At 35.4% G+C, this 22573-nt stretch overlaps 1 protein-coding gene across 1 annotated transcript; it reads left to right on the forward strand.

Moving 5' to 3' along the window:
• The first annotated feature begins 1868 nt into the window (after positions 1 to 1868).
• LOC147557206 (nucleobase-ascorbate transporter 2-like) lies at positions 1869 to 21383 on the forward strand. The gene is made up of 14 exons (XM_086658191.1): positions 1869 to 2199; positions 2295 to 2392; positions 2505 to 2681; positions 16711 to 16811; positions 17625 to 17700; positions 17928 to 17987; positions 18101 to 18285; positions 18366 to 18462; positions 19630 to 19716; positions 19853 to 19911; positions 20004 to 20095; positions 20182 to 20259; positions 20373 to 20533; positions 20964 to 21383. Exons 1-14 carry the CDS (start codon positions 2109 to 2111, stop codon positions 21174 to 21176), a joined length of 1575 nt encoding a protein of 524 aa, XP_086514317.1. The 5' UTR covers positions 1869 to 2108; the 3' UTR covers positions 21177 to 21383.
• The last annotated feature ends 1190 nt before the right edge of the window (positions 21384 to 22573 follow it).

Consider the following 22573-nt stretch of genomic DNA (forward strand, 5'->3'; position numbering starts at 1 on the left):
ATCGTTGTGGATACGATCGTATTTCGTGATAAGGCAAAAGGAAGTTTGGCGATATCAAGCCTCCCGCGTAGCTGACAATTGTTACAAGCAGTGCAGAGCGCAAGGTGTCGAACATACTCTTGCAGGGTTCCCATGTCATGGCTAAGGTTGCAGAGCTTGAATGGGATCCACCCTTCAGTTGGCCTTTAAGTTTTGACATAGATTAAGATGCCCAGGATACTCGTTGCGAATTACCGTGTGAGGGCTCAAGTGGCGAAGTTCTTTCAAGTTCACCTTTATTTTGGTTAAATCGAAGAAACGCTCGTGCATATTTAGGGATCTGACACTTTCCGTTAAGGTCAATTAGTTGAATTATCAGTCAGATCAAGGCTATCAATATTTGGCTCAACACGAGTTTCCCCCACTCCTTCACAGAAGCAGAGATGTTAAAGACTAGAAAAGCTCAATACTTATCCATGAGATACGTCGGTGTAAGTCAGTTTCTTATTCTTTTATGGGGCAGAGTGCTCGTCAAGTTTTCGCATCTCTGGTCACGTCACATTGATATTTTTTCTTGATGGAAAAATCGTGCCTTATGTTAGCCAAGTAAAAGTCTCACTTTAATTATCTTGGCACCCTCATTTATTTCTGAAATTTTTCCTCGTACGTATCTCATGGACTTTAATTTTCTTCCCAGGGGACATTTTTGGCCATGATTCATGTCTCTCGCAACGTTGAACCTAGTGGAAGAGCTAACTTGGTGCAAGGCTTCGCTTCTGTGTCTCCTTCCTATTCTCCCCCGCTTTTTATCTTTCTGGTCTTTTTCTTTTTCCCTTTCTTATTTTTTTGCTTTCTACAGGCAAAGTGAAGAAGGTTTTGGAGGACCATCCTAGTGTTGTGTAAGATTTTCTAACAAGGACCTCCATCACTACTTTATCTTGATTAGGTCATCCAATCCTCTGAGGGCTCCCTAGTTTTCTCTGAAATGGGCGATGAAGATGACGTTGCGATCATTCGGTCAGAAAGGATAAATTATGAAGATCATCAAGTTAGATCTTTTTCGTGATCGTAATGTTTATCTAGAAACTTATTACGATTTGTGGCTCAATTGGTTGATCCGCAAGTAACGAGGACCGTATCTACAACGGGTTTACCATCTAGGTTAACCATCTTGTTGACCGTATAAATAAGACAAGGAGTAAAATGGTAATTTTGCACAATTTCATCCCTTCTCTTATTTAAAATGGACAACTAGATGGTACGTCTCTCATTTTCCTTTGTTTTTATGACTCTCTACTTTTTAGAAACCCTAAGTCCCTAACTCAAAATGTATTTTTTTCATCATCAGAGGATTTTCTAATTGATTATCTATTATCTTGGCGTTGTTAATTTTGTTGTAGTTGTTTAATAAGTCAATGCAATTGGTGATTTTTCATTTTTTTTTTTGTCAAATTACGATGTATACCCGATGCCTGACCGACCAACGTCCGGCTAGAAAGACGAGCAAAGAAAAACCAAAATGCTCGTCCGATTTGTCCTGTTGTCTAAATTGCGTCTGTTTTGCCCATATCGGATGGGTAGAGTTGTCTGTTGACTGCTCATACATACCGATTCCCACCCCTAATTGCTTTACTCTCGTGTTCTTTCCTCAAAATTCATTGTTGTCCTTTTATTTTAGAGCAATGCTAGAAAAGGCTACAAGTCAAAGCCCACCGCGGACCTACCCAAAATCAAGGATCCTCATTTCCCGGCCAACTCTTTCTCTCTCTTGATGGATTTTTCCACTCTCTTGATGGACGGTCGATCCCTGTTTAGGTTTGAAGTAGGTCTAGTTTTGTAGCCTCTTCTATCATATTTCTTTATTTTATTTTTCCTTTGCTCAATTCCTTAGTCTTCATGGAATTACTTTCATCATTTAATACTCTCACAACTTTATTTGCAGTCTCTCCCTACCCACTTTGATTAATCATTTGAAACCTATATTAACTAGATCACAACCACAAACAAGAAAATAATCAATTTTTCTCTCACCTAGTTTGCTGGGAAGAAAGTTAAAAGAAAAATAAGAAAAGGAAAACATGTAAGGGTTTGAAGAAGAAATAGAAGTACAGAGAGTGAGATATTTAACCATGGAAGCTCCTAAACCAGAAGAGATGAGTCACCCACCTCTGGACCAACTTCAAGGATTTGAGTACTGTATTGACTCCAATCCTTCTTGGGGTACTTACAATTTCTCTATGTCTTTCTACCAATTTCATTAACATGTTTAACTTTTTCTCTCTAAATCTATCTGTATTTCTGGTTTGTTATAACAGGGGAAGCCATTGCTCTTGGATTTCAACACTATATATTAGCTTTAGGAACAGCAGTACTAATTCCAACTTTTCTTGTTTCCTTAATGGGAGGATCAGATGTAAGTAATTAACAACTTCTCACTTTCATTTCTGCTTAATTAACATTTCGAAGAACAGGGTTTAAGTTCTTAATCAATTTTTCACTTTGTTGATCTTCATCTTCTTCCTCAGGATGACAAAGTAAGAGTAATACAAACTTTGCTCTTTGTTGGAGGAATTAATACGATGCTACAAACTCTATTTGGAACCCGATTGCCTACTGTTATTGGAGGATCTCATGCATTCATTGTGCCAATTATCTCAATCATCCATGATTCTTCGTTGATGCAAATCAATGACCCACATTTGGTTAGTTCATGTCTTCTTCCTCCATTTACAAAAAAAAGAAAAGAAGATGAATCCAAATTATTTTTTGGGGTTATTTCTCCGATAGCACAAAACCCTTTTACAACTAAGGGAAAGTGAGCGGGAGACCAATTAGCATTATCCCACTGTCATATAGGCATTATAAATTGCAAACTAAAGTTGAGGAATGGAAAATTATCTGAAGTTTGGAAGAAAAAAAAAAACTCACAAAGAATGTGAAACTGCTTTAACTTTATTGATAAAAATGAATTATTCAAAAATCTCGATATAATGTTGTTGGGGTACTTTTAGTTATAATAAAAAAAAAACAAATTATTCAAAAATCTCGATATAATGTTTAAGCGAATGTTTTGTATATCTTATAACTACACTGCTGACTAACTCAACTACTGCTAACTTGAGTGCATTCACTGTAGTCTCAATATAATTAATTAATTTTATACACATTCAAATTCCATAAAAAAAGAAAGAGCTAATTTTATTTCAAAAAAAGAGAACCTTTTATATCTTAGAAAATGATCACTACAACTTATGGTTGTAAAAAAAATAAAAAACGAGATTGTAGACAAAATATAGAAAAAAAAAAGTCAAAATATTATAAATATTATATATGTTCGAATTTTATAAAAAAAATAAAAATAAATATAAAAATATATGTACAGTTAATCTTATATATGTTGGAATTTTATAAAATAAAAAATGTGTAAATTTTATTTCAAAAGAAAGAAACTTTTTATATCTTGAGTAATGATCACGACATCTCATGTTTGTAAAAAAAAGTTAAAAAAAAAATAACAGTAATTTAAAAAAATAGTCAAAATAATAATAATATATATATATATATATATATATATATATATATATATATATATTTACATAAATGAAAAAAAAAAGACATATAATATATAGAAAATTGACTCTAACAAAGTTAATGGAAGTCTACATCGAATTAACAAAGAAAAAAAACTTAAAAAGAACGGATTTCTAAGTAGGGGTTGAAAGAGAAAAATGAAAAGACTAGACCGTTAACTAATAACAAAATAAGAGACATAAACTAATTTAACCAAACAAACTTATAAAAATGAAAGAGACTAAATAAAAATGGGGATGGTGGGAGTCAAACACTGATATTGTATAGTGACATGTTAATCCGAAGCCAACCCGCTGAACACATTATCTTGTCATGTAAGGCTCTTCTTATTTATATATATATATATATATATATATATATATATATATATATATATATATATATAAATTTCTATTTGAAATCAAAAAAAAAAACTTTGGCCCGGGGGCACGTGATCCCACGGGCCCTTACGTGGGTCCACTCCTGAGTCCTTTCGTATTGTATTCCTTTTTTTGTTGATACTTCTTTCATATCGTATTAGGGTGTCTTAAATCTAATGTAATAAACAACTTTTAAATAAATAAAATAATAGAATTTAAGACTTAGAAAGTGTTCTAAAGATATAAGCTACTAAATGTATAATTCTATACTAATATTAAACTTCTAAAATTTCTAGATTTTGAAATATTAATATTTCTGAAATATCCTCAGAAATCTCCCTGCATCATAAGGTGTTTGTGAGCAGTCTTCTCTTTGTAAGTCAGTTTTTAAAAACAATATAAGTTTTAACATTGATCACAACAAGTGCTCCAGAGATAAGTGTAGGGATTTACACCCTTCTACTAGTGTTTATAGCGGAAATATGACATCTAATGTCTACACTAGTATTCCCAGGATCACATGCAAAACTAGTAATTAATCTAATGGAGATAGTAGATTACCTTAATCGCTTTTCCCTCGAACTAGTTGAATTGATTGAAGAAGACCAAGAGCTTCAAGTGTAGCTCCTCTACTTGGGACACGAGCAATCAATTTGATCTCCCACCTTGTTGTATAGCTAGCACACCAATGGTGGTTGGAAAAGAAGAACACCTTCTTCTTTGACTAGATTGATAGTTAATGGGAATTAGCTCACTTTCTCCTCTCTACTTGATGTGGTAGAGTAAGAAAGCTTAGAGAGAAATTCCACACCTTATTCTCTGCCCTAAGAGTGTTTATATAGAACCCTAATAAGAATCCACCTCCTTTTAGGTTTCCTAAAACACCCTTTAGAATAAGATTTAGGGAAATAGTCGAAAATAGCAACTATTGGTATTTTCTCAATTCCCTAAGGAGGAGGTGTCCAAACACCACGAAAATTGGCAGATATAATGTTTATTATATCAGCAACTAACCCTCCAAAATTCAGCCCAATCCGAGTCCTAGAAGTACCCGAACCGGTCTAGGCCCAAAAACCCTGTTTTTTTGGCCTTTTTGTACTATCTTTGCCTAATTCCTTTTTAGGCCTATGAGATATGTTTATGGGACACTCCCATGATTATATCTTACTCCCACTAGTCATATCCTAGATCAATTTGTCACTCTTATGTGTAACCCGTTGTAGGATCCGATCGAAGTTAGCCGCGAATTACTTCGTAATTCGACGATCGTAGTTGGTCTCTAGCTACAACTCTACGATCCCTAAATCAATCGGACTTGATTATCTTCCACATCAATTGTCTTATCCGACAAATTGTTCGCATTGTCACCTTGGTCGAAGGACATCTCCTTCAACTCCTTCAGACTCCCACTTGGACTTAGAACAAGTGCAATGCCTCGATTCCCGTGTCAATTTAGTATCCCATCTGATACGTCACATCATTCAGACTTTCTTGATATCCGAGTACAACTGTAAAAGACAAACGATTAACTTTTAATCCGTTTGAGCGCGGCCACGCATTTTCAGTTGCTACTCATCATGTGGCCTTGAGACACTTTGTACCTAATGTGATTAGGGTGACACAATCCATTCTTGCGCTCCCACTTAACTTCATGTCTATCCTGTCCTTCCCAGTATCCGTCTTTATAACCTCCTTTTACGGCGCGGCGTTTAACGGAACCAAAGTCGGGCATTCCTTACATAAGATGAGTGGAGCACTCATGTTTTGAGGAATCTCTCCAATTGTCTTTATGAGAAGTATTGACGTTCATCACGAATGATGTACTTCTCATTTGAGGGTTATCCAGTGTATAAACCTTTTATACACCCACGTAGTCGAATAGAATATACTATTCCTATAGCCCATGAAACTGCGGTAACCCATCGACTCCCGTGCTAGTCTTCGTGAGTCATTGTTGTCCATGCAATGACCTGGACCAGGGATTTTTGATAATAAATATTCCAAGTTCACTTAATAGGGTTTCATTCATCAGATCATGTATCTGACAAACCTATTCGGAAAGTTTTATTATCGATGGACTGTCGTTTAAACACTAAACCAAGTTTAGACGATTGGTGAAATAATTCTTATTATTTCTGATAACGAGAGTTGTAAATCTGAGCCTCTTCCGTAAAACTCCTTTTACCCACTCAGTTTTACTTGTCGAGGTTTAAAATTTATACCTCATGCCTTAGACTGTGTATGAATCTCATACTATGTCTTAGGTGACAGTTTAGTTTGACTACCGTGGTAGTCGGTTTTAAACTTTGCTTATTATCAATTAATTTGAAGATTACTATCTTCAACCTTGATAATATCTAGTAATCTTTACTAGAGTTAAGGCCTTTAATTCTTTGTGTAGTATTTGCAACAGTTCCCGGCTTAAAACACTTTTAGCCTACTTTCCTTCCATGTCTGGAAGTTTGCTACGATGACATGTTCAACTTTGTACTACTTCATCCTTTAGCCTTCTAGGATGTACTAAGTAGTGTTTCGGTTTTCCAATCCGAATTCGGATGTTTAAATGCTAATCATGTCCAACATGATTGACTTTATGTTTTCGAACATAAATGTCACTCTCATGCGTGCTAGCTCATCGGTGTCTTTTAGACTCCGAGTTTTGCAACGCCCTCTGTCATGAGTTTTTGGGTCGAAATTCTTTTAGACTTTCCGAGTCTTAGATTTTCTGTTTCGGATCTCAAGCATCTCAGCGTACTGAGTCTCTCTAATCCTATCATCCTTTTGATCTATGCTTATAGATCTTCAGATGCCCAAAATGGCATTTTATCCTTTTGTGTGTGGTCCTTTATTGAGTCAGTTCGTTACTGTTATACAACACCTTATGTCGTACTCAATCTTTTGTATGTACTATGCATATGGACCCGGAAGGTTTGTTTACTCCCACTTACCTTCTTGAAACTCGTGATTCAAGATTTTCTTCATTCTCCAGGAATCAAATTTCTCTGATTGCCTTTTGAATCGAAGATTCTAACTCTTGCGTGCTTTTAATCCGTCGATAGATTTCTGAAGCATGCTTGTGGACATAACTTGATTGGAAGAATCTTTATTCTTCTTGTCTCGTTTCGGGAAACACGAATGTTTCCATCCTTCTCAGTTTTCTATTTTGGAAAACCAATTTAGGTCTTTTGTTGACTTTAAATTATCAAGCTTCATGTCTTGACGAGATATGGATTCCACGATGATTTTGGGTTCTAGCCAAAATCTAGAGTCAGTTTCCGTTTCTGCGCAGGTCTTTTATCTCTTCAGAAATAACCTTTATTTTCTGTGTCTTTGAGATTTGACCTTTTAGGGCTTTTGAACAACAATTTGGAATTTTCTTAATTATTTTAAGATATTCCTTTAGAGACACTTTCACTTGTTTTGAGAGTTCTCCGGCGAATGACATTCGCTTTTGTGCGGTGGGTTTATAAGATTATATCTTTAACCTTTCCTTTTCCAAGGAGTCGCAGTTTGTTGCTCTTGGTCGAATTTAATCGACTTGTACAAGTTTCATGATTGTTCTTCATGACCCTCCATGATTTTTCTCATGATCGAATTAAATCGACTTGTACTTTTCTCCCACTTATTCTTGTAATAATTAGTGTTTTCTCCCAGACTACTAGGTGTGCTAATTATTAGAAGAATACTATCATGAGCAACAAACACTTTGTTCTCTTGATTGGTTATGGAAGAAGCCCAAATTTCCTTTTTAAAAAAGAAATTGCGTCAGATATTAGCTAGTTTTGTAATGCTTTTACAAATTTAGCTTTAGACGGAATTTTGGTAAGTGTGAAAACAATCGTTTATAGAATATGTCCCAAAATATTCGGAAGACTGGCTTAAACCCATCTTTGATCGAATTATGCATAGCAATGTTCGATTGCTCCCACTGAATCCACCATCCGTCGGATGTGTTCCATGGAGCAGAGTTGGGAAACTGTTTCTCAACTCCTTTGATGGTTATCAAGTGTTTGACTCAAGTTTTCACTATCTTGTCAAAGTGATTCTTTACTTCGGTTTGTACTTTGTTTGAACCTTTCAAACATTCTGACTTATACTTTATGATTTGTACGTTTCCATACTTCATGAAGTTGTCAGAGTACGTATTTGAAGTTTCTCTCGTTAGTTTCTGCAAGTAAACTTATAGGTCTGCATAACACCGTATGAGTCCTAATAGATTACTAGTCTTTATGTCTTTTGAAGAGGGTGACTTTGTCAATTAGTCCTTAAGACCCAATTGACAATGCTGAAGTTTAATGAGTTTGAATCTCTTGATTTTAGCCATTATCAATGTTAACCTTCAGTTAATTTTATCACTGGTTTAAAACATCAGACGTTTCTAGAAGAACAAAATAATCACTATTAAGTTCTAAGCTAGATCAGTGTCTAAAAGAAGACTTCGATCCCTTTCAGCATCCCTAGCATTACTGCTTCTGCTCCCTCTTGGATCTTTACTTCTTTTAGTCAAGTATGTGATTTCCTTGAGCTCCCACTGAGCCGCTCATCTGGTCTTAAATACCTGATGAAGGAATTTTACGATACTTGTTTTTAACTTTGTTAACAAGGATACGGAATCGGAATTCATAATTCCATTCCTTTTGTCCTCCAGGTGCTAAAGGTAGTTTCCTTTTAAATGGTCTAGCCATTGTTCAGAAACATTCACAGTAATGAGAAATACTCTTGATCATGTACTCGGTAGCTGCTTTTCTTTGATCAAATGTTTGTCTCACTTGACTGATCCTTTTGCCCTTTTGAATCTATTTCTTAGATTCTTTGTACCAAATCTCAAGAACCTTTCTTAGACTGGATATTCCCGTATGTTCTGCTCAGTTTGTTTGTAACAACCTGAGTGACTCATCTAAGGTCTTATCTATCTTTGTTCAATCAATATTGAATTGGGTGATAGATGTATTCTGTTGTCTTCCGTTAGGATGACTTTCAGATTGCCTTGGAGGTCTCGTACCTCTCCATTTATGACTTCTGTGGGAAATTCTTCCTCAGTTTGTCTTAATGGTTATGCTAGCATTCATTATTCTTCCAAAGAGAATGTTATACGATTGCTTGCAAATGGCTTTTGACCTTCTCTTGTATGAGTCAACATTGGGATTGGGTATTATAGTGAAAATCCTTTTGAATCTGAGAATTATTCTCGGATTCATTCTTCCATTCTAGGAAGTGGATCAGCACCTCCCTTAGGTGTGATTCAATGTTGAAATCGTTTGTGTCATCTTAAAACTACATAAAGAAATGGCAAAGTTTTAAAACTCGTTATCGTTTTTGTAAAACATTAGTTTTCCCACATTATTCAATAAAAATCGTCCCCGATTGAATAAGTGATTCCAAGACCCCAGTTCTTCGAAGTAAAGCGGACGAAGGCCCTACCCTTTGACTCCGTCGTTCCGGGTGAGTGAATTCCTTCACTGATCATACCTTATGACTCTTGGTTAATAGATTTCATTAATGAATGACTAATCTATCCTTTTGCCTCGAGTATCCAAGACTCTCTTGCTGATCTCGTTGAGTAGAACCATTTAGACGTGTAGGCCTCTTCTATAGACCTACCCGCATTGTCCCAAGGTAGAGGAGGTACTCTGCGAAGGCCGACCCACCTTCCTCGAACAAGGGCGCAACGAGTGTCTTAATCTGGATAGGCGATTACTCAAGATTACTTTTGGGGACTTTTACGCTAGTCTGGCGTTTGTTATAGTGAACTATTTAGCCTAACTAACATCCACGACATAAAGCGTAAATAAGTAAGTAAATGCGCGCGAGAAATTAAATCAAGCAGACATAGATCCTAGTATGGCCCCTAACCTAGAAGATCTAATCACCCTTGGTTTTCTTCTTGTTTCGCCTTTTGGTTCGTCTTAGATCGCCATCTTTGAACCTCCATTGATTTCTCCCACTCGCCTATGGATTTCATCCTCGAGTTTCTTCAATGGAATCATAGACCCTAAACTCTAATTACAAGACTCTAACGATTCGCAGATCGTATAAACTTGAAATTAAAATTAATTACAAAGCATGCACCCATCCGTGCTTAAAACAAGAATAAGGAAATAAATCTATGGCCATACTAGTTTCCCGCATTCACATCACATGCAATCATATAATATATCAAGGCTAAGAATTATATATGCATGATTATCTTGGGAGAAACTTTTGTTGACATCACATGTCACATTGCGGACCTTAAGTCTAAATTCGAAGAATTCAACTAATGGTGCTTTCCGGATTTATGTTTTATGATTAAAATCATCTTTTAGAAAAACTCCGTTCTGGGCTCGAGAAAGCCCGGGTCAATTTCGGAAAAAATATTGGTTCGATTCTTAATGATTTCATAAATCAATTTAAAGAGAAATCCGTTTTGGGCTCTTGGATGGCCCGGATTGATATTGGAATTATTTGGTTGGAATCGGAAAATTTTTTGGCAAAAACTCCCACTCGAATGATGGTCCCTTTTCGTGGTCCGTAAAGCCTCGAAAAAAGCCCGGGACAAGTCCTAGACAAGTCCCGGCCCAAGCCCAAAAAAGGGCTCGGACAAGGTCCGGACATAGCACGGCCCATAGGGCCGGCATGTCCTGGCCGAGGCCTATCAAGGCCTGGTCTCGTCCTGGCCGGAGCCAGGACGCTAGTCCATGTACCAGACGCGTCCTAGACGTGTCTGGTACTGGACCGGACCAGCACTAGGTGTCTCGGACTAGTCCGAGACACCCAGAACCTCCCAGACGCGTCTCCAAGACGTGTCTGGTCGAGTGCTCTGGACGCGTCCTAGACGCGTCCAGGAAGCTCCTTCGCAGCTGCTGGTCGCGTCTTAGACGCGACCTGGACGCGTCTTCAAGACGCGTCCTTAGTAGCTGCTCTGGACGCGTCTCAAAGACGCGTCCAGAAGCTTCTGTCGCAGCTGCTGGTCGCGTCTTCAAGACGCGTCTCAGCAGCTGCTCTGGACGCGTCCAGAGGACGCATCCAGGAGCTTCTGGTCCGGCCAGGAGGCTTCCTGGCCGGACACTAGGGTTTTTCAAAACCCTAGTTTCCAAAAAGAAATTTTTTTTTTTCTTATGCAACTCTAAGTTGCTATTTTCCAATTTTAAAACTTTTCTTAAATTTTTGAAATTCCTTTTAGAACACTTCTAAAATTTTTTTAAAACTTTTAGAAACTTTTAAATTTTTCCAAATTTGTTTTGAGAGCTTCCTAAAGTCAAAACTACTCTTTTAGAACACTTCTAAAATTCTAAAATTCCAAAATTTTGTTTTTCAAAAGTTTCCAAAACTTAAAAACAACTCTTAATCAAACCAATTTTGGATCAAAATCTAGGTTTTTGAAATTTTTCAAAGAACAATTTTGAAATCAATTTTGAAAAATCTTTGAATCCAATTCATAATTAATCAAATTTTATGTTTAAAACCTTTTTAAATATAACTATCAACATAATCAAGCATGGATTAGTTTGAAATTCAATGAAATTGAGTCTTTTAAAACACTTTTAATCATCAATTTGATTCTCAATTTGAAAATTTATTGAATCCCATCAAATTATGAGTTTAAAATACTTTTAAAATACTTTTATAAACTCAATTTTCAAACTATTAAGCATATTAATTAGTTCGATTCTTAGCAAAAACTAGTTAATGGCAAGAGGCTCTGATACCACTGTAGGGATTTACACCCTTCTACTAGTGTTTATAGCGGAAATATGACATCTAATGTCTACACTAGTATTCCCAGGATCACATGCAAAACTAGTAATTAATCTAATGGAGATAGTAGATTACCTTAATCGCTTTTCCCTCGAACTAGTTGAATTGATTGAAGAAGACCAAGAGCTTCAAGTGTAGCTCCTCTACTTGGGACACGAGCAATCAATTTGATCTCCCACCTTGTTGTATAGCTAGCACACCAATGGTGGTTGGAAAAGAAGAACACCTTCTTCTTTGACTAGATTGATAGTTAATGGGAATTAGCTCACTTTCTCCTCTCTACTTGATGTGGTAGAGTAAGAAAGCTTAGAGAGAAATTCCACACCTTATTCTCTGCCCTAAGAGTGTTTATATAGAACCCTAATAAGAATCCACCTCCTTTTAGGTTTCCTAAAACACCCTTTAGAATAAGATTTAGGGAAATAGTCGAAAATAGCAACTATTGGTATTTTCTCAATTCCCTAATGAGGAGGTGTCCAAACACCACGAAAATTGGCAGATATAATGTTTATTATATCAGCAACTAACCCTCCAAAATTCAGCCCAATCCGAGTCCTAGAAGTACCCGAACCGGTCTAGGCCCAAAAACCCTGTTTTTTTGGCCTTTTTGTACTATCTTTGCCTAATTCCTTTTTAGGCCTATGAGATATGTTTATGGGACACTCCCATGATTATATCTCACTCCGACTAGTCATATCCTAGATCAATTTGTCACTCTTATGTGTAACCCGTTGTAGGATCCGATCGAAGTTAGCCGCGAATTACTTCGTAATTCGACGATCGTAGTTGGTCTCTAGCTACAACTCTACGATCCCTAAATCAATCGGACTTGATGATCTTCCACATCAATTGTCCTATCCGACAAATTGTTCGCATTGTCACCTTGGTCGAAGGACATCTCCTTCAACTCCTTCAATAAGTTTAGATTTCGTAAGCATAGCTCAGCACCGGAAGTGTCGAATGACTACCATCCTAACGTTCAATTTCTCGATTGGACATTGCAATTTGTAAGTTTTTTTTTTGTTAAAAGGCATTGCAATTTGTAAGTTGATAACTCTTAGGCAATTATTCTATACAAATGGATTTTTACACATATGGCTTATTTAAAGAGTTTTCTTATTAGTCCTCAAATAGAAGTGATTTTGATATTTGATTCAATTGTATGCTATATAAAAAGTATTTTATATCTTAAAAAGCTACAATGTTGCATTTGGTAAAAAAAAAATGCAATTTTCATATGGCGGAGTTGTGGTAGTAATGGAGGCGGTGGAATGAAGCGGGCGGTGGTGTTGTTGGTTGAGTAATGGTGGTGGTGGCGGATTATGTTGGTGAGGTGCGATGATGGAGTGACAGAAACTAGCTGGTTGTGAAATTGTGTCAATGATGATAGTGGTAGAAAGAAAGTGTGTTGTAGTTGAATCTATGCCGATAAGAGTCTAATGTTGTTGGTTGACGTGGTATAGTGTGGTGGAGTGTTTGTTGAGTAGTGGTGGTGGTGGTGGTGGAGTTGCGGCTGAGTTGAAGTAATAGTGGTAATAAATAGAGTGGTGCAATGGTGGTGAATGATTTATGATGGTGACAAGAGAGACAAAATATTTGTTTTTTTATAACTTAGCTAGTTAAGAAGCTATTATACAAGAGCCACGACATTGTGACTTCTGCGTTTTGGAGAAAATTGTTTTTCTTCTCTAAAATAAACTAGAGTTATTTTGCGAAAGGGGGAAATATAAGTATCGGGTGATGAGTTTGGGACAAGAACAAACTTTGAGTAATTACTTTATCATCCAAAAAGCAATGACGTGTAATATCATCCAAAAAGTAATGACGTGTAAGAACAAACTTTGAGTAATTACTTTATCATCCAATGACGTGTTCAAAAATATTAAAGTATCTTAACGTTAAAAAATAATCTATATCAATATTGAAGTTGTTTGGTGTTGTTCAAAAAGATCAAAAGATGTTAAAATTACGACAATGAATAGGAGAATACCATTTTGTATCAGGATAATCCAGTTTTGGGTGGGAATATCTTAGATGAACCCTACCACTGTCTCTCTCCATTTTTCTATTGTCTCAACAAAAATAAAGAAGGGTTCCCTTTTTAAGATTTCAAGTAAAACCTTTCTCCTCCATCGCAACAATTTAAAGTGAGAAAGTGAGAGAGTTATGGGGTAACCTCGAGAGTTTTAGGGTTTCACACGAGACCCTTTCCTTTCGTCTAAGACGAAGGAGGTTCTGACAAAGGAAATGCTCTCTTTGCTGAAACAGTGAATGGGGAAAAGAAAAAACAAAAAGAGAGAAATATTGAGTATGCAGGTTTATGTAAATATATTTATGGATGTAATTAAATTTTAATTTATTAATTTGAACAATTAGTATTTGGGGCATTAAAAGTTCAGTAAAATTAGTTTTTGGGGCGTCTCACTTTTTTTTGCTAAAGGGAGAGTTAACTAATGTTAACTGTTGTTGTCGCCGTTACTTTTTTAATGATAAAGTTAGTCAAATTTTGTGTATGTCCTAAACTCAAAGAAAAGAACATCTTCATGCCCAAACTTATCAAACGGTACTTTATATATGCCTCTTTTACAAAATAATTCAATAAACTACAGTTTCTTAATCAAACATATAAAAGAATTCTCAACAACAAAGAAACAAATAAAATTTTCAATAAACACTTAAAATCAACTAAAAACTAACTATTAACTTATTTTAAGCAGACAAAACTGGGCCTAAGATTCATCGGTTATGAGAAAAGCAACCGTGGTCGCCTACCAGGGCCGTGCAGTGGGCAGTGCGGGCAGGGCGCCCGCACTGGGCCCACCACTGCACGGGGCCCACAGTTTTTCCTTGAATTTAATATTGTTAGAAAAGAAAAACAGTGAAACCGTTATAGTAACTAATTGGCCCCAATAGCCAATTAAATTCCCACTAAATTTTGTTTCCTTCACTTTAGTATGTGGGGCCCTCTCTACTTTATCCAGTCTTTTACTTATTTGAATTCTACTTGCCATAAAACACATAGTATCTCTTTCAAGATCTAAACCTTCCATAAGTATTTTATTTTTTCTTGATTTCTTCCTGCCTATTAGGTTATTACTTGCTCTCTTTCCATGTTGTAAAATATTTTTCTAATTAAATCTGTAATTTATTCTCTCTATATAGTAAAAAGTGTAGACCTCACCTAATATAATTTTATAGTTTCAAACAATAAAAGAGTTCTATCTTCTTTCAAGTTAACGAGTCCTAGGTAGCTTTTCAAAAAGAAAAAAAGAAAATCATTTAATTTCAAATCTGTATATTCATCTTCTTTACACTTTAGAGTAACCTCAAATTTCTTTCTATTACCTTTTTATATCTCGCTGTTTCACTAAATAATTATCATGTTTCTTTCAATAACAAAGAATTAATTATTACATTTAATAGTTAGCCTAAAGTATATTGATCAATTCTTTGTAAGGAACGATTTTGAATTCTTTTTAACGATTTATAGATTGTTGTTATGTTTTTGACATAAATTCTTCGTTTATTTACTGTTTTTTACCATCAAAATTGATGAAGACAACTCTATTAAGACATCATATAACGGTAAGAAATTTTTCTTTTTCTTCTTGGTATATTTAGTCATCATAATTGCGTCTACCAAAATAAATATTTAGTATATTCTTTTTTGTGAAGATGTAATTAGATTTAGGGTTATTTTAATATTTTACACAAATAGAGGGTGAGTTGATTTTTTTTTGTTAGGGTGTTAAATTATTTTGAGTTTGTTTGTTTTTTAGCTTTTTGAAATACATTTTTCTTACGCAGTTGACTGTACAAGAGTTGTCAACAAAAAAACTATACAAGAGGCCTAAAATAAAATTTGGCACTGGGCCCTCAAAATCTCAGGCACGGTCCTGTCGCCTACTTCGCTACATTTTGCATCTTATCTTCACTTTTCTCCCTCTAACCTTTTGTGTTGGAGGCAAAATTGAGAGATGTCTCAATTTGCTTAAATTATACCCGTGTACATATCTTGAGAACGCGTATCTTACACTATTTCTTTAGATAAATTCTATTCGTCCCTCCATTTTGGTCCCTCCTCCACCCCTGCGCTGATTTGGCAACATATCACTGGGTCTGGAGCAATTAGAAAGAGAATGGTGAGAAAATATACTCCAGTGATATGTCGTCAAATCAACGGAGGAGTGGGAGAGGGACCAAAATGAAGGAATGAATAGAATTTCTCATTTCTCTTTAACTATTTTCTTTTTCTTTTCTTTTCTTTTGCACTATTTATTTGTTTTCTTCAGTGAATTTGAACCAAAAAGTTAAAGTTGATGGGTCCTGCCATTTGAAAATTGTGGCCAGGAAGTACTAAAGTAGACTTCTTGTCTCTGTACATCAAACCTTTTGAGGCCATATGTAATCTTTTAATGAAAAGCGGTAGAAGAGACTAAACAAATAGGTTTATTTCAAGACCTAAATATAAATCAATCATTTCTCTAGAGCGAAAAAAGTATATCAAGAGAAATAGAGAGATTGACTAAATTCAAAATGGTGACCGTTTTTTTAGATAGCAAAAAAATGTATCAAGAGAGATACAGAGAAAGTGGATATCATAATTGATTATCGTTAATTTTGTGTACGTTTAGAGTAGACTTTGACATGTAGTCTCTTTTATCTTTACTCTATTTTTAATATATGTGATGGATAGTTAGATAATTTTGTGTCAAGAAAATTTGTGTTAACCTCCTACTCCTCTAAATGCTTCTTATATTTAACATCAACAACTTCCAGCAATGGCATCATTTTGCCAATGGTTTTCATTGAATACGTTATTTTATAATGGATTATTTAGACATTGACTCCCGGTTATTTAGCGATTTTTAAAGGACGACATTTCAGCTCAATGAGAAATTACATGCAGCATTTTATCGGCTAATAACTCTGCCCAACACGCACTTTTACGTGTCTCCGAGAATCACACTCAACTGCATGGTACTTCTAATTAACTCTTTTTTTCTGACATACAAAAATTCCCTTGTTTTTGTTGTACTTCCAGAGATTTATCCAAACAATGAGAGCTATCCAAGGAGCTATTATCGTCGCATCGAGCATTCAAATAGTTCTTGGATTCAGTCAGCTATGGGGGATTTTCTCTAGGTAATAAATTTTGTCTTTTCGGAATCTAAACATATTCTAATTTGGAGAGTAACAAGGTTCTTGATTACTTATATGTGACTTTACCCGTCAGAACTAGTTGGTAATTGAGTTTTCTCCTTTAAATTTATTAGTTTTTGTCAAAAACATTAATGTCATGTTGGGCGTGCGAAAAAATCTGATTATGATGAACAACAACCCTTTTATTTAATTGCTAGTAATTTTTATAGCTTACGTTGTTATTATTTGATTTGATTTGGAATATGATGAATAAAGATTTATTTTGTGTCCAAATTATTTACTTCATGATTCTATTACCACATGCCAAACATTACCCTTGTAATTTTGACCAAAACAATCTAAGGAGGAAAACCAAATTACCAATTACTAATGAAAATAAAACTTGTTTGAGGTTATATGACCCAAGATTAAGTAATCAAATTATGTGAAATCCTTGTTGCGAAGTATAGAGGAAATTTTAGCAGTTATGTGGTATTTGTTTCTCTACTGATAATAAATATGAAATCTGAATTGGCTTAACTAGAACATTTGTTTTCTATTTTCGAATTTCTAACTCATGCATAAAGTCGTCTAGATGGCTTACTTAAAATTATTTTCGTTCCAAATGAATTACCATCTAGACAAGTTAGACATCACGATTCAAACAAAAACAGACATTATGAAACCTGACTTCAGTCAACTCAGACCTCAAGGCACATTTTATATCTGACTTTGAAAAATTACAAATACCACCTTAATTAGTGTTTTAATGATATAGTGATAGTGAATGAATGTTTTTTTATGTTGATTTTTCAGATTCTTCAGTCCGTTAGGAATGGTGCCAGTAATTGCATTAGTTGGATTTGGACTATTTGACAGAGGCTTCCCTTTGGTATAGCATATATTACTTTTTAGTTCATGTTCTTTATATACTTCAAAGATATCTAAATGCTCATACGGGGAAAACGCTATTGTCAACGTTGAAAAAAAATAAAACAAATCCTTTTCCATCATGTTGTGTTTAGTTTTTGTTATATCGAACAATTTAGTTGGTTTTTGCCGTTTCTTCTTAGCCATTTATGTTCTTTAAATATGAGTTATCCTGTTATTTTGTGTCAGGCGGGAAGATGCGTGGAAATCGGAATTCCCATGTTCATTCTCTTTGTAGTCTTCTCTCAGGTAAGCTTATAGCCATTTTTGGGTACATTCAAATATAAGTTTTGCATCTTGATCTGACAAATGCATCATAAGAACAACATTTTATCGATTGTTTGTTCTTTTCTTGTTTACAGTATCTAAAAAATTTTCGCACAAGAGATTTGCCTATAATAGAACGGTTTGCTCTCCTAATAACGGTCACAGTGGCATGGGCTTACGCACATCTTTTGACAGCAAGTGGTGCTTATAAACATCGACCCGAACCCACTCAAATTCATTGTCGAACAGATAGAGCCAATCTCATCTCATCTGCACCATGGTTCCTTCTTCACCTATTCTGCTTCTTAAAAGAGTTTTTCTGAATAAAAAATGGTAAACTTTCTATTTCTTTTTTGGCAGGATAAAAATCCCATACCCGCTTCAATGGGGCGCACCAACATTTGATGCAGGTCATGCATTCGGCATGATGGCCGCCGTTTTAGTCTCATTAATTGAGGTACAATCCTTTCCTAATAGTTGAAAATTTCTATACATTTCTTATTTCCTTTTCTTATTTGTAAGAACAAGTTTGATGTTAGGGGTGTAAACAAATAGATGCTTAAGTGAGAGGATATATGATGGGGGAAGGCAAGGGAAACTAAGTATAGATACTACGAATGCTAATAACTAAGAGCATCTCCAATGCAAAACTCAATTTGGGTCTCTATGATGATGTGGTGGTGGTTAAATAGAGATATCTCAAGAGGGTACTCTATTTCTAAAGAGTCTTCTTGAGGTATCTCTCAGTCTCCAATTCATTTTTTAAATTTAGACCAATAAAAATCAAGTCTTCATATTTATTTAAAATAACTAAATAACTAGTAAGAAGGCAACAAAGACGTCGTTATAAACTATAAAGGGGTCAGCCGGCTAAGAATCTAAGATTTTTCCTAGTCGTACTTGGACTCTATTTCCTAATCTGACTGCTAAATCTTTTTTTTTTGGTATAAATTGTATATCAAGTTATGAAATAAAATAGAAAGTAAATAAAGAACTAAACCTAAACTGCCTTGAAGCCCAATGGGCCGGCCAACAGTCCCAATGGAACTCGGCTCCTCTACTCTCAAAGTGGCTCGACCGAGGCCATGGTTGACGGAAAGAGGCCTTCACGAGTTGCCGCAATAAGCCTGATGAAGTTGAAATTATACATCAAGACCTTCACTAGTTGCTACGTAAGCTTGATGAAGTTGAAATTATACTAACACCTTAGCTTATCCTTCTTGGTTGATCTTATAAGGCACACAAGGTCGTCGATGAAGAACCAATGTAGTTATGTAGTACAAAAGTGGTGAAATCAAATAATCAAGTCATAGCCTTATTTTGAACATGATATGGTTGTGGTGTCTTTCAACCTTTCAATGTTGTAAGCAAGGAATACATGTGCCAATTACCAATCCATCTTGGCCGTATGCCGTAAATTACTAACAAATCTACGAGAAATGATTTTAAATTCACAAAATACTAAAGAAGGATATCTGACACACAAAGTTTCTCATCTTCCTTCAAATCACCTTACTAAACAACTTCTTCAGAAATAACAAACTCCTCATCTTTTGAACTGATCATTTTTTATATGGTTACTGATCTATCGGTTGACAAGTCTATTTTGATTCTATTATGACAGTCAACAGGTGCATATAAAGCAGCATCGCGACTCGCTAGTGCTACGCCTCCTCCGGCGCACGTTCTTAGTCGTGGTATTGGATGGCAGGTGCTTAGTTTAAGAAACAAGTTTTTTTAATCCTATATATTTTTTCGAAGTCAAGCTCCAAATTTTATAATGTTGATATTCTAGTAGCCTTACTCAACTATCAATTACTTTAAGATTTTTACAATTTTATTTACAGGGGATTGGGATTTTATTCGATGGACTATTTGGAACAGGAACTGGTTCTACCGTATCTGTGTATGTATTAATGCCACCTATTTTTTCATTCAAGTTCCGCTTTTAGTTTTGTTAGTATTTCACTTAGTTGCAATGACATGAAATTTGCTCAGAGAAAACGTTGGACTTCTTGGATCTACTAGAGTTGGTAGCCGCAGAGTTATTCAAATCTCAGCTGGTTTTATGATATTCTTCTCTATGTTAGGTTTGTGATACAATAGTTCCTTCTTTTAGTTTCACAAAGAGCTCGAATAATTTCACGAATAAATCTTTGTTTTTTAATTCAAACAGGAAAATTTGGAGCATTATTTGCATCAATCCCCATCCCCATTTTCGCTGCCCTTTACTGTGTTTTGTTTGGACTCGTAGGTATAGCACATAATTCGTCTTTTTCAACCTCTTTGTTCTCTTCTCTCACTATATATTACATACAGATCTGATTTTTCTTACGAGTGAACTAATTTTTTTCGGTAATGTGGCAGCTGCTGTTGGGCTTTCGTTTCTGCAATTCACAAATATGAACTCAATGAGGAACTTGTTTATCACGGGTGTTGCGTTCTTCCTTGGGCTATCTGTTCCTGAGTATTTTCGTGACTATACCGCCTTAGGCCATAGAGCTCCTGCTCATACAAGAGTCGGATGGGTAAGTACTCATGTGGTGCTTGTTTTTTTTTTTAAATTCAAATTTGAAATCTTACTCGAGATCTTAATGGAAGTGGGTCATCCCAATGTATCTTTTCTATTCCAAATGTAACTTTTCTATTCCTAATGTAGATTTTCCATCTAACTCGTATGAGTGCCTGACTCAGGTTGATTTTGAATCCATTTGAGTCGAAGGTACAGAAGTTCCAAATAAAGAACCCATAGCCTAGAATGATATAAAATTGCCATAGTAGCCTTACGAAGTTAGATCAGATTCAAATTCAGACAAGTGAGATATAGAGTACTTAATCGGACTGAAATGGATAAATAACAACTTAAGTAACTACACATTTCACAGCTTGTCACTCCTTAATGAATTAGTAATCTACTTGTATCTGACTTTGCCCTAATTTTATTCTTATGCTTTGCAGTTCAATGATTTTCTCAACACGGTCTTCTCGTCCTCGCCGACTGTTGCTCTCATTGTTGCTATTTTCCTTGACAACACACTCGATTATAAAGATAGTGCGATAGATCGAGGTATGCCATGGTGGGTTAAATTTCGGACGTTTGGAGGAGATAGTAGAAATGAAGAATTCTACATGCTCCCTTTCAATCTTAATCGTTTCTTTCCTCCGTCGTGATCAACATGTAGTTAGGAAACTTTATACAGAGAGAAAGATTATCCACGAATCATCGTGCAAATGAGATGATAAATCTATATATATTCGGATGCCGTATCAAAAAAATCTAGAGTATTTCTTTCTTGTGATATGTTAGGGATTGTGGCATTTTATTCCATGGATTTCTTATTTTTGCTAATTGATTGGAATGACTACTTCATATTAAAACACCCATTATACTCATAATGAACATTTGACCATCAATGAAAACCGAAGAAGTTATGATTTGTAATGGTAGAATAAAGAAGAAAGGTAATTGAGATGGTAAAATTTTGACTCCAGCCTCCTCAAGGCACAATCATGCTTTGGAGTTTGGATTGATGGGGTAGATACTCAGTTTTCTTCCACTCAAAACTTACTAAAGCTAGACCACAAATTCCAAACTGAATATTGTTAGATTAAATCATACTTTTATACAAGCATATAACCAAATACAATATCAAAAAATATGTCATTGAGTTAATTTTCAAGTTCAGCTTTAAAAGCTCTGAACACGTCTAAGGACTCAGACTTTTCATGTATAATCTAAACTACACATATCTCCACAAGATTCAAAGAGATTAAATTTAATCACGAAAGCGTACCTTGATCCATAGCTTGTATGTGGTGTGATGGGTTGATCTTCCACTTGGTTCTTCTTCTCTTTAGAATCTCTCTTGTGATGAAGGGATTTCACACTTGACCAAAATTGTAGAGATTAAGAAGAAGCCCAAATGGGGACTATAACCCCTAATTATGGACTTGAAATTTTTAATTTGGCCCCTCATCGAATTAAACATCACTTAATGGTATCTACACGTTTATTCCATGACACAGTGATACCTGCTGGTCAAGTCAATTCATATTAGATCACTTTACGACTTGACAATTTATTGAGATAGCCATACACATGTTTATACATATGTGGGCTCACATATGTGGGCTCACATATGTGAGCCCACATATGTTGGAATTTCATTCAACAATCTCCATTTTGGGCCACATATGTTATTTAGAAATGTGTACATCCTTATGAGCTCAAAATGTGCTATCAAATATTAGGTATCCCAAACAATCTGGTCCATCAGTTGTGCTAGTATGGGATTAAAGGGACTTTCGTAACAGTCAATCGTCACTAAATCCATCAGTAGTCACACATACCAACATAACGAAATGACATAGATCAATCATGGACGCGTAGTATAGAAATTACATGCAATGTGATCTTTCCATGCATATTTCCAACTAGTCCTACCGAAACTTTATTGAGATCCATGCTTAACTTACAAACAAAGTGGAATGTATTTAATACTTTATTTCTGCAAAAAGACTTTAGTTCAGCAAATGTTGTCTGAAATACAAAATAGGCAACGTCTAAA

The sequence above is a fragment of the Eschscholzia californica genome, unplaced genomic scaffold, assembly GCF_041429995.1.
Source record: "Eschscholzia californica isolate CP2 unplaced genomic scaffold, dmEscCali1.0.p SCAF_2, whole genome shotgun sequence".
In the NCBI taxonomy this organism is placed as follows: domain Eukaryota; kingdom Viridiplantae; phylum Streptophyta; class Magnoliopsida; order Ranunculales; family Papaveraceae; genus Eschscholzia; species Eschscholzia californica.

Coding starts and splice junctions, on each gene's coding strand:
- LOC147557206 (XM_086658191.1), top strand. CDS start 2,109: ATGGAAGCTCCTAAACCAGAAGAGATGAGTCACCCACCTCTGGACCAA. Junction 2,393..2,504: donor CCTTAATGGGAGGATCAGAT/GTAAGTAATTAA, acceptor CTTCTTCCTCAG/GATGACAAAGTAAGAGTAAT. Junction 18,286..18,365: donor CTCATCTCATCTGCACCATG/GTTCCTTCTTCA, acceptor CTTTTTTGGCAG/GATAAAAATCCCATACCCGC.